The 13,704-nt window shown below is 42.2% G+C and overlaps 1 protein-coding gene across 2 annotated transcripts; it reads right to left on the bottom strand.

Annotated features, from left to right (window-relative positions):
- Positions 1–3,355: 3,355 nt before the first annotated feature.
- Positions 3,356–9,735, bottom strand: NDUFB1 (NADH:ubiquinone oxidoreductase subunit B1). Of its 2 annotated transcripts, none has more exons than XM_047080198.1 (3): positions 9,483–9,735; positions 4,405–4,549; positions 3,356–3,465 (listed from the first exon to the last, which is right to left on the bottom strand). In XM_047080198.1, exons 1-3 carry the CDS (start codon positions 9,718–9,720, stop codon positions 3,429–3,431), a joined length of 420 nt encoding a protein of 139 aa, XP_046936154.1. In that variant the 5' UTR covers positions 9,721–9,735; the 3' UTR covers positions 3,356–3,428. The 2 variants fall into 2 exon arrangements, with proteins under 2 accessions (XP_046936154.1, XP_046936155.1); XM_047080199.1 differs by having other exon boundaries at positions 9,564–9,735.
- Between the last annotated feature and the right edge of the window lie 3,969 nt (positions 9,736–13,704).

The following is a 13,704-nucleotide window of genomic DNA, read 5'->3' as shown; positions in this document are numbered from 1 at the left end:
TGAATTAATACTAATCATTTCATTAGGGCTTCCCCACCTGTTGAGCATGTGATTAATAGGGAACATTGTAAAGTGAAAAGACTGATGCCTGGGTTTTGGCTTTGCCATTGAAACAGTGTATGATCTGCATATTAAATGTGTTGCATTTCCTATTCTTATAATTCCACTTGTTATTCAGCACATCCTAAACTTTTAACTTTGTAAGATAACTCATATCATCCTTCAAAACTCAATGATTATACCCTATAGAAAATGTTCCCTGCTTTCCACTGAATTTAGAAGTCCCTCTCCCCCTTCTGAGCTCCTGTATGTGCCTCTATCATACATAGTCACTTTTACACAGTATCATAACAGTTGGTTTAACCATACATCTTCCCCAACATCCTATAAATGTCATGATGGCAGGGCCCATGTCTTATGACCATTTGGTAGTTGATGTCTTTCAAATGAATTAATGAAGCCAAGTGTCTGGGAATGATTCGTGATTCCCTAACTCTTCCCCCTCACTCCTTGCATTGGTCAGTCCTCAAATGTTGTGTATTCACCGTCTCCCCTCTTTCTTCATTGCTCCTGGTAGTTCAAGCCCTCTTGGTCTGTTGTGTAGCCAGCCTGGTTTGAGGATTTCTGAATTGGTCTTCTAATTCCAGTCTCAATATGTAAGATTCATAGTACTGTCAATGATCTCTCAAACATGCAAATCTCATCAGTTTTTCTTCCTTTTAACAAATGGAATACTACTATATGTCAGGCACTAGGACCGTAACCGTGGAACAAACAGTCCCATCTTCATGGAGCTTATATTGGGAGGGATCTTTAAATACTAATTACACAAATCTTACTCTAAAATCCTTCAGTGGCTTCCCATTGCTGGCTTAAAAAGCACTTAGTGACCTGGACCAACTGCCTGTCCAGCTGTATCTCCCAGAATTCCCCCTGCTCATCACACTAGCTGCTTCCCTTGATTTCCAGAGTCTTCTAACGAAGTCCTTTGTGCCACTATACCTTGCACATGCCTATAGGAATGCACTCATTACGCCATACTGGACCTATTACTTTATATGCTACTGAACTATTAGCTTTTGAGGGGCAGAGGAGTCTTAGTCTTTGTATCAAGGGTTGGTACAGAGCAGTGAATAAATTCGTGAATTCTTTTTGACTGATTGGCACAGGAAAGTATTACGATAATTCAGTGGGAGAGAGAAGTTACTGAGCTAATCAGGAGGGTTGCTGGTGTGACAGCAGACCAGACTCACTACTAGTAGACTTCTTATGCCACCTTGGGCCACTCAGATTTTCTCTAATCTACTTCATTGGAGTTTTATGTCAACAAGTGAGATTGCACAGATATTTCTATCTTCTTGAACACCGTATATTCTAAATTTAATCTGGTGTTCATTTTGTTGTTACTGAAGTCCAAATAGCTTAACGGAATTTTAACCATTTCACATTTTAAAATTGAAGGTGTGTCAGATTCACTGTCCAGAGTCCTGACAAGAATCATTGATAATTAGGGAGTATCATTTCATTGTAATATTACTTCTCCTAAATCCAGTATTATCTAAAACAAAATGTTTTCTGAGAAGAGGTAGTTGAATACAACAGATGACACGTATACATCCATGGAACCATCCGAAGCAAAGTTTCCTCAAAGTTTCCTTGTGCCCCCTTGTAATTCATATTATTATTTTTTAATGTTTATTTTTTGAGAGAGATGGAGAGAGCAGGGCAAGGGCAGAGAGAGAGGAGACAGAGAATCCCAAGCAGGCTTCATATCATCAGCACAGGGCCCGACACACAGGGCTTGAACTCACAAATTGTGAGATCATGACCTGAGCCAAAACCAAGAGTCAGACACTCAATGGACCAAGCCACTCAGGTGCTGCCCCTCCCTGGTCATTCTTACCTCTAACGCTTTTCTGGACTTTGTGCCTCCAGGCAATCAGTGATCTGCTTTGTTACTATAGTTTACAGTTTCTAACATTTCATACAAGTGGAACCGTAAAGCGTATGCTTTTTGTCTGGCTTCTTTCATCCTGGATAATTAATTTGAAATTCATTAATGTTGAAGCATTAGATCATTCCTTTTTAAAAATTATTTATTTATTAATGTTTATTTACCTTAGAGCATGAGTGAGGGAGGGTGGGGGGGGAGGGAGTGGGGCAGAGGCAGAGAGGGAGACACAGAATCCGAGGCAGGCTCCAGGGTCTGAGCTGTCAGTACAGAGCCCAACATGGGGCTTGAACTCATGAGCCGTGAGTTCAGGACCTGAGCCGCAGTGGCCCAACCAACTTAAGCCACCCAGGCACTCTAGATCATTCCTTTTTTTAATGCCAAGTAGTATTCCATTGTATGGGTTTAACACAGCGTATTGACTTGACATTTGGGTTATCTTTAATGTTGGACTATGCATATTCATGGAAGTCTTTGTGTGAAAGTAGGCTCTCCTTTATGGAGGAGTATCTCAGAGCAGAATGGCTGGGGCATATGGTAGGTGTTTTTCTCATTTGAAACCACACAACTGGATTTCCAAAGTGCTACAACTGGCAACTCCAGGTTACGCTCCTGCCAGCAGTGTGTGAGGTCCAGTTCCTTGCCAACACTGGTAAATACATCGATCTTTTAACTTGAACCATTCAAATAGGTGTGTCACGGTACCATTGTGGCTTAAATTTGCATTTCCCTAATGACTGCTGATGTTGGGAGTCTTTTCATGTACTTTATTTGCCATCCTCTTATCTTTTTTGGTAAAGTGTCTATTAAAATCTTTTGCTCATTTAAAAAAATTGGGCTGGGAGTGTCTGGCTGGCTCAGTTAGTGGGGCCTGCAACTCTTGATCTGGGGGTCATTGAGTTTGAGCTTCACACTGGGTGTAGAGATTACTTAAAAAAAATAAGTGAATTGTTTTAAAAAACTGGGTTGTCTTATTATTAAGGTAGAAGGGTTCTTTACATAGTCTAGATAATAAGTTGTTGTACATTACGTTTCTCCCAATTTATGGCTGCATTTTCATTTTTGGAACAGTATTTTTTGAAGAGCAAAAGTTTTTAAAACTAGTTCATGCTTTATGTGTTGTATTTAAGAAGTCTTTGCCAAACTCAAGGTCACCAAAATTTTCAGCTAGTGTCATCCTTCTAAAGCACATAATTTGAAAACATTTTTCTGAAAAATACCTGAGGAAAAAACTGCTATGCGTTTTAATAGTGCTATGGTCTAAAATGGGGAAAAGAAAATGAAATGCTGACTGTAAATTTAACATCAATGTGCATAATCAAGCGCTCAATAATTATTTTTAAGCTATGTGTGCCTATTGAAATGTGGAAGATTACTCCAACATAAAAAGAATCACACTTTAAATTAAATAATGAATGTGTTTTTATTTCTCTCCCAATTTTTAAAATGTGAACATTCTGTATTTCAGTCACAGCCTTTACTTCCAGGTGACTTCTTCATTGGGTCTCAATTCCCTGTGTGGAAATTAGAAAGGAAGGAAAGGAAAAGGTATAAATTAAACTTTCATGGGGGAGAAAAAGAAGAGTAGGAGTTCAATATTTTATATTCTATTAAATTGACCCATTAAAGTTTTTATGTAGACTCAACAGAGCCATTCTGTTCTCTCATGATTTTAAACTTTTACCAGCCCTTCAATTTCATTTTTCTAGATTTAGGAACCGTAATTTCTTAGTCTGTATGAAAGCTTTTATCCTCTGTTCACTTGAGGTTTTCTAAACCCTTTCTAATTCATGTATGTGATCGTTCTTGAAATCCCTAACCATAGACCCCCTCTACATAGGGACTGTGAATGCTGCTCAAGCCTCTGGTCCCCGGAGCTTTTTCCCACCTAGGTGACACCCAGTGGCAGGCACCCTGCCTTGCTAACTACCTCTCTGCTGCCAAAAAAGCCATCTCCAGAGACACAACGGGACCAGGCAGCAGTCAGCTGCCTTCTGATCACTTGGCCACCATGTCTAGAGCTCTCCAGCAGTGTTGCTGCAAACACAGCACTGAGCCACTATTGGTATCCTATATTTCAGCTACATTCTGGTTTATGTAAAATGCTGTCTGATAATGTATGTGAAAGCCACATTAAAGTAGGCTTTGGTGAGCTAGTTTAAAACTTCGTTTCTATATTACAAATGTACCCTGAATGCCAAAAAAAAAAAAAAAAAAAAAAATCAAACATCGGAAATACCCTGTTCATAAACTGAAGATCTGTTATTCGAAAGGTAATCACTCAGTTTTATCCAAAGATTAAGCGACAAATAATACTACAAAATGATAGCATTTGAATATAAGTTCTTGAGGGAAAATTTACCCTTTCTGCTTATTTTTGGCACACATGGTATTAAAAAGAGTATTACCAAAAGCTGGCCAATTGTTGGTTTAAAACAAACGTACAAACTAACCTTTTAAACAACAAACTCTTGTTCCGGAAGGCAGTTAGCTTTTCATCGTTCTTTTTGTCTAGATAACATCCAAGGACAAATCCCACAGGCACAAGTATATGTACCCAGTGGTCACGAACAATCTGAATTACGTTCATCATGAATGCTAAAAAAAAACAAACAACAACAAAAAAGAAGAATGAGCAGAAATATAACTGCCTTTGAAATATCTTGAAAAATTGCATTTTGGGGCACATGGGTGGCTCAGCCGGTTAAGCTTCTGACTCCATTTCAGCTCAGGTCATGATCTCACTGTTGGTGTGGTCGAGCCCCACTTTGGGCTCTGTGCGGACAGCTCAGGGCCTGCTTGCATCCTCTCTCTCCCTCTCTCTCTCTGCCCCTCTCCCACTCGTGCACACACCCTCTGTCTCTCTCCCAAAGTAAATACATTAAAAAAAATTTTTTTTAATTGCATCTGAAACAGAGAGCTAATCCTGAATTTAGTAAATGTTAAAAGCATAATAAGCCTCTTCAAATTTGCTCAGCATCAGAATGCAGTATACAACTTAAAATCTACTCGACGATTATATAGGTGACAATGGTTAATACAAAAATTGCATCGCACTATGCGGTGCCTGGGTGGTTCAGTCGGTTAAAGGTCTGACTTCGGCTCAGGTCATAATCTCACAGTTCATGAATTCAAGTCCTGAGTCGGGGTCTGTGGGGACAGCTCAGAGCCTGGAACCTGCTTCGGATTCTCTGTCTCCCTCTCTCTTTCTACCCCTTGCCCGCTCACACTCTGTCTCTCTCTCAAAAATAAATAAACTAAAAAAAAAAAAAAAGTTTAAAAATTGCATTGCACTAAAATCAACTTCTTAACTTTTTTTCTAGTTCCACTAGTGACCTGATATGGTACAGTGCAGAGAAATGGAGAGTATAAAAAATTCCACCTGTAAAAGCTGAGTATTTGGATCCTCCTCCTGTTAACTTAAAACTTTTACACGTGTAAAATCTTTTTAAGACCAAAAAAAATCTTTTAGGACCTCTTACAATACTCAAATATAATTATACTATTATGCCAAAAACCAAGTTCTTTAGATAAAGCTATAAATATTGAAGACTAATTTTTGACTTAGCAGTAATTGTGACTCGGATAAACCCCATTAGCTGCGATACTGCTACAGCACAAAGCTGAAACTAATTTTTGAAAGTAAATGAAGATATGAGAGAAATTAAAAAAAATAACCACATTCAACAATGTCATGCTAGGGGCGCCTGGGTGGCTCAGCTGGTTGTGTGTCCAACTGCGGCTTGGATCATGATCTTGCCGTTCCTAAATTTGAGCCCTGCATCGGGCTCTATGCTGACAGCTCAGAGCCTGGAGCCTGCTTTGGATTCTGTCTCCCTCTGTCTCTGCCGCTCCCCCACTCTCTCTAAAATGAATAAACATTAAAATGTCATGGTAGATCTCAATATCAATCAGTGATCTTATAAAAGATATGGGCAGGAGGGAATTTACTTTCAGAGAACGACTACTAGGTACCGGAGCCATCATATAGTCTTATATGTAACATGAAATAACTATTATTATCCTAGTTTTACAGATTAGAAAACACCTTAACCTAAAATTGAGTACAGAGCTGGAATTCAAACTCAGGTTTGCTCCAAAGCTCTGTATTCTGTTAGATCACAATGCCTCTCTTCCTGAATTGATATTCCTGATCTCTTCCTGAACTGACATTCATGGCACTTAAGGAATTTTAAGTTCTAAGAGTTCCTAAAAGGTAGAAGAGGAAGAATAGAACTAGAAGCTACCAAATGGAAAATAAATTTGCATTAATTCCATAAAAACATAGTTGCATTGTCAGTTTTCTGTAAAAATGTGTACCTAAAGATGAACTCAAAATACATCTGCCTATATATGAATCTAAAATGAATAAATAACATACAATGGCTGAGAAGGCATAGGACAATACCCTAGTAAGAGAACACGTTACTGCCAACAAAAGTGCTTAGCACGAAACTGCTAGGATTAGGTAGATTGGATCCTGCCTCTCCTCCTAGGACACCGTTTCTCATACTTACACATTCTATTACTATATTTCTCAAACTTAATCACTATCTAAAGGCACTGGGCTAGAAAATGGCCATGAAGTAAAAAGCTGCACAATTACTATATACTCTATTTAATAAGGTGTAATATTACATATAGCAGGTTCCAGTCTGAATACCACCAATCTGGAAAATTATGTAAAGTAAATGAGGTATTTAAAATATATATAGTTTAGGCATTAAAGTTTTAGTCTATTGTCTACAGCTGTTATTCTCAAACTTGCCTGCACATCAAAAGCACCTGGGGAGCCCTGGGACTCCTGGGTGGTTCAGTCGGTTAAGTGTCCGACTTTGGTTCCAATCATGATCTCATGGTTTTTGGGTTCGAGCCCTACATCGGGGTCTGTGCTGACAGCTCGGAGCCTGGAGCCTGCTTCGGATTCTGTGTCTCCCTCTCTCTCTCTCTGCCTCTCCCCAGCTCATGCTCTCTCAAAAATAAACAAATATTAAAAAAAAAAATTAAAAAGCACCTGGGAGTCTTTATCAAAAATAGAGACTCCTTGGTCCTCCTTCTGGGTGGGGTTGGAAAAACCTGTAACTCAAAGAATTGATTTAGTTAGCTAATTTGATGCAAATAGTTCTTGGGTAACCTCATCTTATTTTCTAGAAGATGGTGGCTCTCTTAGCATTGTGCCTTAAGTAACATTATTTGCATTTAGATACAAAGCACTTTTTGTGAATCTGACCAAGTGCCCACCAAATTATAGCCCCTTGTTTTATAAACTTGAGCCAATCAAATATGGGAATAATACATGCCTTAATCAAACAATGTAACTTTGAAAGCAGGAAAATGCAGAATACTAGACAAGATAGGCCTCTGTAGAAATCAAGCTCTCATGTATTGTCACCTGTTGCTACAGATTCCTCAAATTTCTTAATAGGGGTCAAGCCTAACAGCACAGCAGAGTCAGATAGTGTTTGCATTTAATTTTTTTTTTAATGTTTATTTTATTTTTGAGACAGAGAGAGACAGAGCATGAGTGGGCGAGGGGCATAGAGAGGGAGACACAGCATCTGAAGCAGGCTCCAGGCTCTGAGCTGTCAGCACAGAGCCCAACTGGGGCTCAAACTCGTCAACCGCGAGATCATGACCTGCGTTGAAGTCAGACACTCAACCCACTGAGCCACCCAGGCACCCCGAGATAGTGTTTGCATTTTAAAAAATGCCTGATGACTCAGTCCGAGACTGTTTTAAATAAGCCCATGGCCACCCGTGGGCTATAAGCCATTATTGTTGGCATTCTTCCAACAGGGCAAGTAGGTATTTTGTCTGGCTCTACTCTGAGAATCTGAGAAGATTCTGAGACAGGCCTCTGAGGCCCTGGCTCCATATAGGCTCTCACATATATTCCACAGGTGAAGACTGGTCGATGGAAGGATTCTGTATGTTCAAAATACAGAACTGGGTCCAGCCACCATGATTCTATTGCTAGGAGGTAAATGACAAATCTTAGTCCCACAAGCATTCCATATTACACTTGTATCATCTATCTAATGGATTTTGGGAGTAGTGGCACTGAACATAATTTGTCCTCTGTATTTCACTGTGAGTGGATGACCAGGGAGGACAAAGATTTATGGACCTAAGAGTGAGCTAGAATGATTCCCGGAAGAATGGCTAGAAGGTGGAGTACAGACAGGCTCTGGTCATGGGCCCAAGACCACAGAGGGCTTTCAGTGATGGACAAACAGCAGTGAGGTCTTGGGACAGACTCCAATGAAATAAGCCTAGGTTTGGATGAAGAGTGACATCCACATGGGTGACCAAGAGAACACTGCACTTAGTACTGTCTTCTTTCCACGGAAGACTCATGAAAAATTCTGCTTTTACTTTAGAACTGGGACTTGCTATGGTATTCCTAAGAAAAACTAATTGTTTTTTCTCTTACAGACTCAAGGAATCATTAACTTATCACCTGTCCTCTGTTACCAATGTTCCAAATTTTTTGCCCTACCTCTAGAAAGAGCAGACTCATATAGCACTGTCAGGTACGGTTCTTACTGCTTTTCACCATCACTAACCTCATGTAATCTTCACAACACTATGCGTGTCTGCACTAATGTCCCCGATGTAGGAGGCACATTTTTTTCATGAGGAAATCCAGGGACAATCAACTTGCATAATGTGACAAATGCAGTTAAGTGGTAGAGCTGGGATTAATACTCAGGCAGGGTGGCTCCTTGGTTCAAGCTACTTGTGCTTTATCGTCCGTTAAGGTAACTCTAGAGGTAAACATTTAGACCGACCTCACTCAGAATTATCTTATTTTTCTTAACATTACTTTTTCTTCAACCCAATTTTTCTCGCGTAACTTCTAAAAAGAAAACTGAATCTGGTATGCATTTTTGCAAGCCAATTTACGTCGTAAAAACATAAATGAATAGATATTTCAAAAATGAAATCCTAATCTCTAATAGGTCCCCACAGCACTTTAGATCGACATTTTTTTGAACCATATATATGATCGATGAAAAGCAGTGCGGGATGCGTGGAGAAACTGAACTGCTTGAGATCTGGAAACGTCTTAATGACATATCCACCCTGGAAACCAAGCACAAATGCAGTATTACATTCTTTAAGTGATATGTGTGTGTGTGTGTGTGTGTGTGTACGCGCGCGCAATGGCCGGCTCAAGAAGGTTTGCGATTTGGAAGAGAACGAGGTTTCCAATCTAGAGCAACGAGGAGACAGAACGCTGAAACCTGGACGAATATGTGATGCTGGCAGAGAAGCAGCGGCTTCCCTCCTTGAGCCTGGAGTGCGACCCCGGCCTGTAACCTCTGCGGCCCGGCCAAGGGCGGTCACCGGGTTATCCCTTAAAGACGTTTTCCAATAATGACAGCCTCCCACTACCGTTTCCAAAAGCCGCCAGGCGCAAAACGGGAGCCCAGCCGTCCCCGGGAAGAAACCCCCATTTCCCTTCCCCGTCTCCACCGCTCGCAAGCCCCGGGCCACCCCCCCCCCCCCCCCCCCCGCCTACACGTACCGCCGCCGAGGGCTTTCCTAGAGGTGGACCTTCCCTGCCTACACAACGGGGCGCCTCGGCGCTCCTGGACCCGGGACCCACCTGCGGCCTTGGTGCCAAAAAGGACCCCACGACCCAGGGCAGAGGCGAGCCCAGCCACCGGCGCCGGCGGAAGCTGCGGCCTTGGGACCTGCCATTCGCCACGCCCGCTCGAAGAGAGGGGTGGCGGTGGGAAACCAAACCGCTTCTTCCTTTTCATGTTTGACTCTTCTTGTATTTATTTTAGCTTTTCACACATTATAAATTTTCTAAAACTACAACTTCGGTGCAAGATGACGGGACTTGTTGGGGTAAAGCGCCATCTCCTTCCCACAGCTTCGTCTCTACCCCTCGAAGATGGTATCGCCCTGGGCCTTCCCCGCCTCAGCGGCTCGCCTCCAGTTTCAAAATGGCGGCCGCCATCGGGGGGCCTTCTGCTGGCTGATCGTCACGGGTGCTGCTGAGCGAGCATCAGCTTTTCTCGCTCTTGAACCTGGATTCGACTAGGGGTTGGGAAGGGCAGTGGACGGCGTTGGGGGAGGACTGACGAGGCAAGTGAGGGCGGAGGAAAGGAGTGAGCCCTTTGGTGGGGGAGGGGGCGCCCTCGGCCCTCAGGGGAGACCCTGGCTCCAACTCCGGCCGGGTCTCTGCTGGGGACGTGCTCCTGGGGTTTCGGTTGCGACTGTCCTGGCCGGACCTGGCAGAAGTGCTCAGCGAGGGAAAGAGAAGTGATTTCTCCGGGGGTCTAGAGCTCCCGGTCTTTGTGGCAGTCCGTACGATTCACTCCTATTGTCCCCCCCCCCTTTTTTTTTTTTTTGCTGTTTTCCTCTGCCCTGTTTCTCGGCGTTGGAGGAGTTAATCTGACGCCAGCTTTGGCCTCGTGGTTACCGTGTTCTTGGACTCCTCGCTGGGGGTCTTCCCGTGGCCTCGGGTTCAAAGGCCACGAGACTGCTAAGCACTGGGCACGAAGTAGGCGTCCTTTTTAGTTAATCGACTCCGGGGACCTTTTAAGATGTTAACCAAGCTTTATTAAAATTGTCTTGGCCTTCCGCGCCTCGCGCCCCCCAGCCTCCCCACCCTCCCAGCCCTCGCTTTGCCCTCGAGCGCTTCCACCGTCACTTTTACTAGCTCTTAAGTAAACTGGAGGTCACACCGGCCTTAACACTGGCAAGTGTGGCCTCCTGCCACCTGCCGAACCTGAGTTATCAATTACCCATCCCCAATTTTTTTATTTTGCAACCCTTGTGATTTTTTTTTTTTTTTTTAAGAAGCCGCTTCTCTTTCTGAACTAACCAGGAAGAGGCTTTTTTGTACCACGTGAGTTCAGAGGCCAACCCAGATTCCTTCGTTTTCCCTTGGATTTTGTGTAGTTCCTTTTGGTTGTCATCAACATGCAAGGTCGTTATTGAGAGAGCAAGTAACTGTAATTGGTAATTGGGATGAATGAGTCCGTCAGACTCAAGGAAGCAATTTATGACCTGGTTAGGGTACTGTGGTTAGGTTAGGATTTGAATGCTGTGCTTGATACTGGCGATACAAAGATGATCAGTTTTGCTCTTCGCCTATACATTCAATGTCCATTCAACAAACATTCTTAGTGCTGTTTGTGCTAAATGAAAATAAACCGCCCGAGGCCACCAAAAAGGCTTCACAAAGGAATAGCTATTTGAGCTGGGTCATGAAGGGTCACAAGGAATTTACTAGGCCCGGGAGGAGATCATTCCTGGATGCAGAGATTTGAGAAGTTTTGGCGCGCTGAGGGAGAGTGGGAAGATAAATGTGCCGGAACATGCAGTGCAAGGGTGGTTGGCGAAGGAAGAGCGAGATTGAGAGCCACTTGTGAAGGATCTTGATTTCCAGCTAAGGAGTTCAGGCTTTATCCAGTAGTTAGAGGGGAGCCAGTGCACATACTTTGCACAAGGAAAGGGCGTGAGTATGTGTGTGTGTGTATACACACACACACACACAGGGTGGTCTCTGACAGCTGTATAGAGAATCAACTTGGAATAGGAAAACTAGATAAGAGGAAATTGCAGTCATTCAGGTAAGGTAATGTGTGCCTCAATTGAAGTAGGATAGTAATGCGTGTGAAAGAAACAATTTTTTTTAAAGTTTATTTATTTTGAGAGAGGGAGAGCTCGTGGGGGGCGGGGGCAGAGGGAGATAGAATCCCAAGTAGGCTCCATGCTATTTACTCAGAGCCCAATATGGGGCTTGATCTCACGAATTGTGAGATGGTGACCTGAGCCGAAATCAAGAGTTGGATGCTTCACCGACTGAGCCACCTAGGTGCCTGGAGAGACCTTTCTGAATAGGATTCAACTGGTGGCAGCAATTTGGTGGAGGGAGGGTGACTCCAGAGGTTTTGGGCCAAGGGACTAAATGGTTGGTGATACCATTAAAGTCAAGCCTAAGATGGGGCACCTGGGTGGCTAGGTCGGTTAAGCCTCCAACTTCAGCTTAGGTTATGATCTCGCAGTTGGTGAGTTTGAGTCCTGCATCAGGCTCTGTGCTGACGGTTCAGAGCCTGGAGTCTGCTTCAGATTCTGTCTCCCTCTTTCTGCCCCTCCCCTGCTTGTGTGCTTTCTGTCTCTCTCTCAAAGATAAATAAACATTAAAAAAAAAAAAAAACAAGCCTAAGACATGTACATCAGAATAGAATGGTGCCAGCCTGCACCTTAAGGAGTGGCAGAGCACAGTGCTCTACAGACGAAAGCATGGGTTTTAGAGTCTAGACCTAGTGCTGTTACTGCAGCCGCGAGCTACATGTGGCTGTTGAGCACTTGAAATTGTGGTTAGATTGATTTGAAATATGCTGTAAATATAAAATACATACTGGATTTCAAAGACTTGGTAAGAAAAACAATGTAGAATATCTCAATAATTTATTAATAATGATTACCTGCTGAAATGATAATATTTTGAATATATTGGGTTAAATAAAATACATTAAAAGTAGTTTCACCCAAAAACTTTTCAACGTGGCTGGGAATAAAATTTTTAATTACATTTATGGCTTGCATGATATTTTTGTTGGGCAGAGCCGATGCAGTCTAGACTAATGATAGAGGAATTTGTAAGGAGGTGGGATTTGAACTGGGTCTTGACACAGTGGTGAGCTGGCGCCCTCCACTGCCGGTTAAGGCATTCAGGTTTTTGTTTTTTCAAGCAGTAAGAAACCTTCCAAGATTTCTGAGCAAAGGATAATTAACCTGGCAGTAATGTTTAGGTTGAGATGAAAGGGAGGAAAGGTTGGAGGCAGAGAAACAGAGAAACCCAAATGTAAGGTAATGAGGCCCTGCTTTAAGGTACTGGTGGTAGGGATGGAAAGGGATTTGAAATACATTTGAAAGCATTTTGAGGCTAAGAAAAATAATCAGGAGTTGGTAACAGACTGTTCAAAAAAAGTAAAGGAAGGAATCAAACATGTAGAATTTCAAGCCTTGGTTACTTAGATAAGAACTAATGAATTCATGTCATATAGTCACAAAGTACATTTGAGACCAAAGGCATTTAGTCTCAAAATAGAACCAGCAAAGTCGAAAGGAGGAAGTAGTTTGCTAAATACTCTTCCTTTTCCTCTCCTTGCTCTCTGTATCTTACCTAATCAATCATCCATACCCACTGATTTTCCTGAAATACAGAATTTCCTGTATTATGTCCTCTTACTTGATAATGGGTCTTAAAATGTTTCTCTGTTGCCTGAAGAGCTAGATCCAGAGTCCAAGGCCTTTATCTGGCCCTTTTCTGTTCATTAGAAATTTTTCTTTCATTTTTTTGCTTATATGAAAGTGTGCCCAGCTGCTTTTTCCACTAACACTCTGTACATTTGTTGTGCCTTTGGTCATGTTATTCCCCTGTTTGAAATACCTTTTCTTTTTGTCTCCCGGGGCCTGCCCATCCTTAACGAGGAATTTAAGATCTCACCTCTTTTATGATTCTCATTAACATAAGCTAATGTCAGTTTTTAAAATCTTATTTCCTAAACTGCATATTTTAGCCCCTGATTGTGACCGATTTGGTACAATATTTTTGACTTTCATTATCTCTGTTTGTTCTATGTAAGCTTCAGCTTCCAAAAATTAGGACAGGTTTTCTTTTTAAAAACAGGATCATTTCTTATGCTGCTTGCTGCTGCTAATGTGTTCACCTTAGGGCATGACATAGAAGGTAAACACCATAATTAAAAACAGAAGTCAATCTG

This window comes from Lynx rufus, unplaced genomic scaffold, assembly GCF_022079265.1.
Source record: "Lynx rufus isolate CCGP_SWC_20201006 ecotype Redwood Valley unplaced genomic scaffold, mLynRuf1.p SCAF_17, whole genome shotgun sequence".
NCBI classification, from domain to species: Eukaryota; Metazoa; Chordata; class Mammalia; order Carnivora; family Felidae; genus Lynx; species Lynx rufus.
Note: the sequence above shows the minus strand (reverse complement) of the source record. Positions and strands in the feature narration are given on the sequence as shown.

What these genes read in the sequence shown, in the direction of transcription:
- NDUFB1 (XM_047080198.1), bottom strand. Translation starts at nt 9,720, where the DNA reads ATGAAAAGGAAGAAGCGGTTTGGTTTCCCACCGCCACCCCTCTCTTCG. An exon ending in TAGGAAAGCCCTCGGCGGCG is followed by an intron (nt 4,550 to 9,482) that starts GTACGTGTAGGC and finishes GTTTTTTTTTAG; the next exon opens with CATTCATGATGAACGTAATT. An exon ending in AAGAGTTTGTTGTTTAAAAG is followed by an intron (nt 3,466 to 4,404) that starts GTTAGTTTGTAC and finishes ATTTCCACACAG; the next exon opens with GGAATTGAGACCCAATGAAG.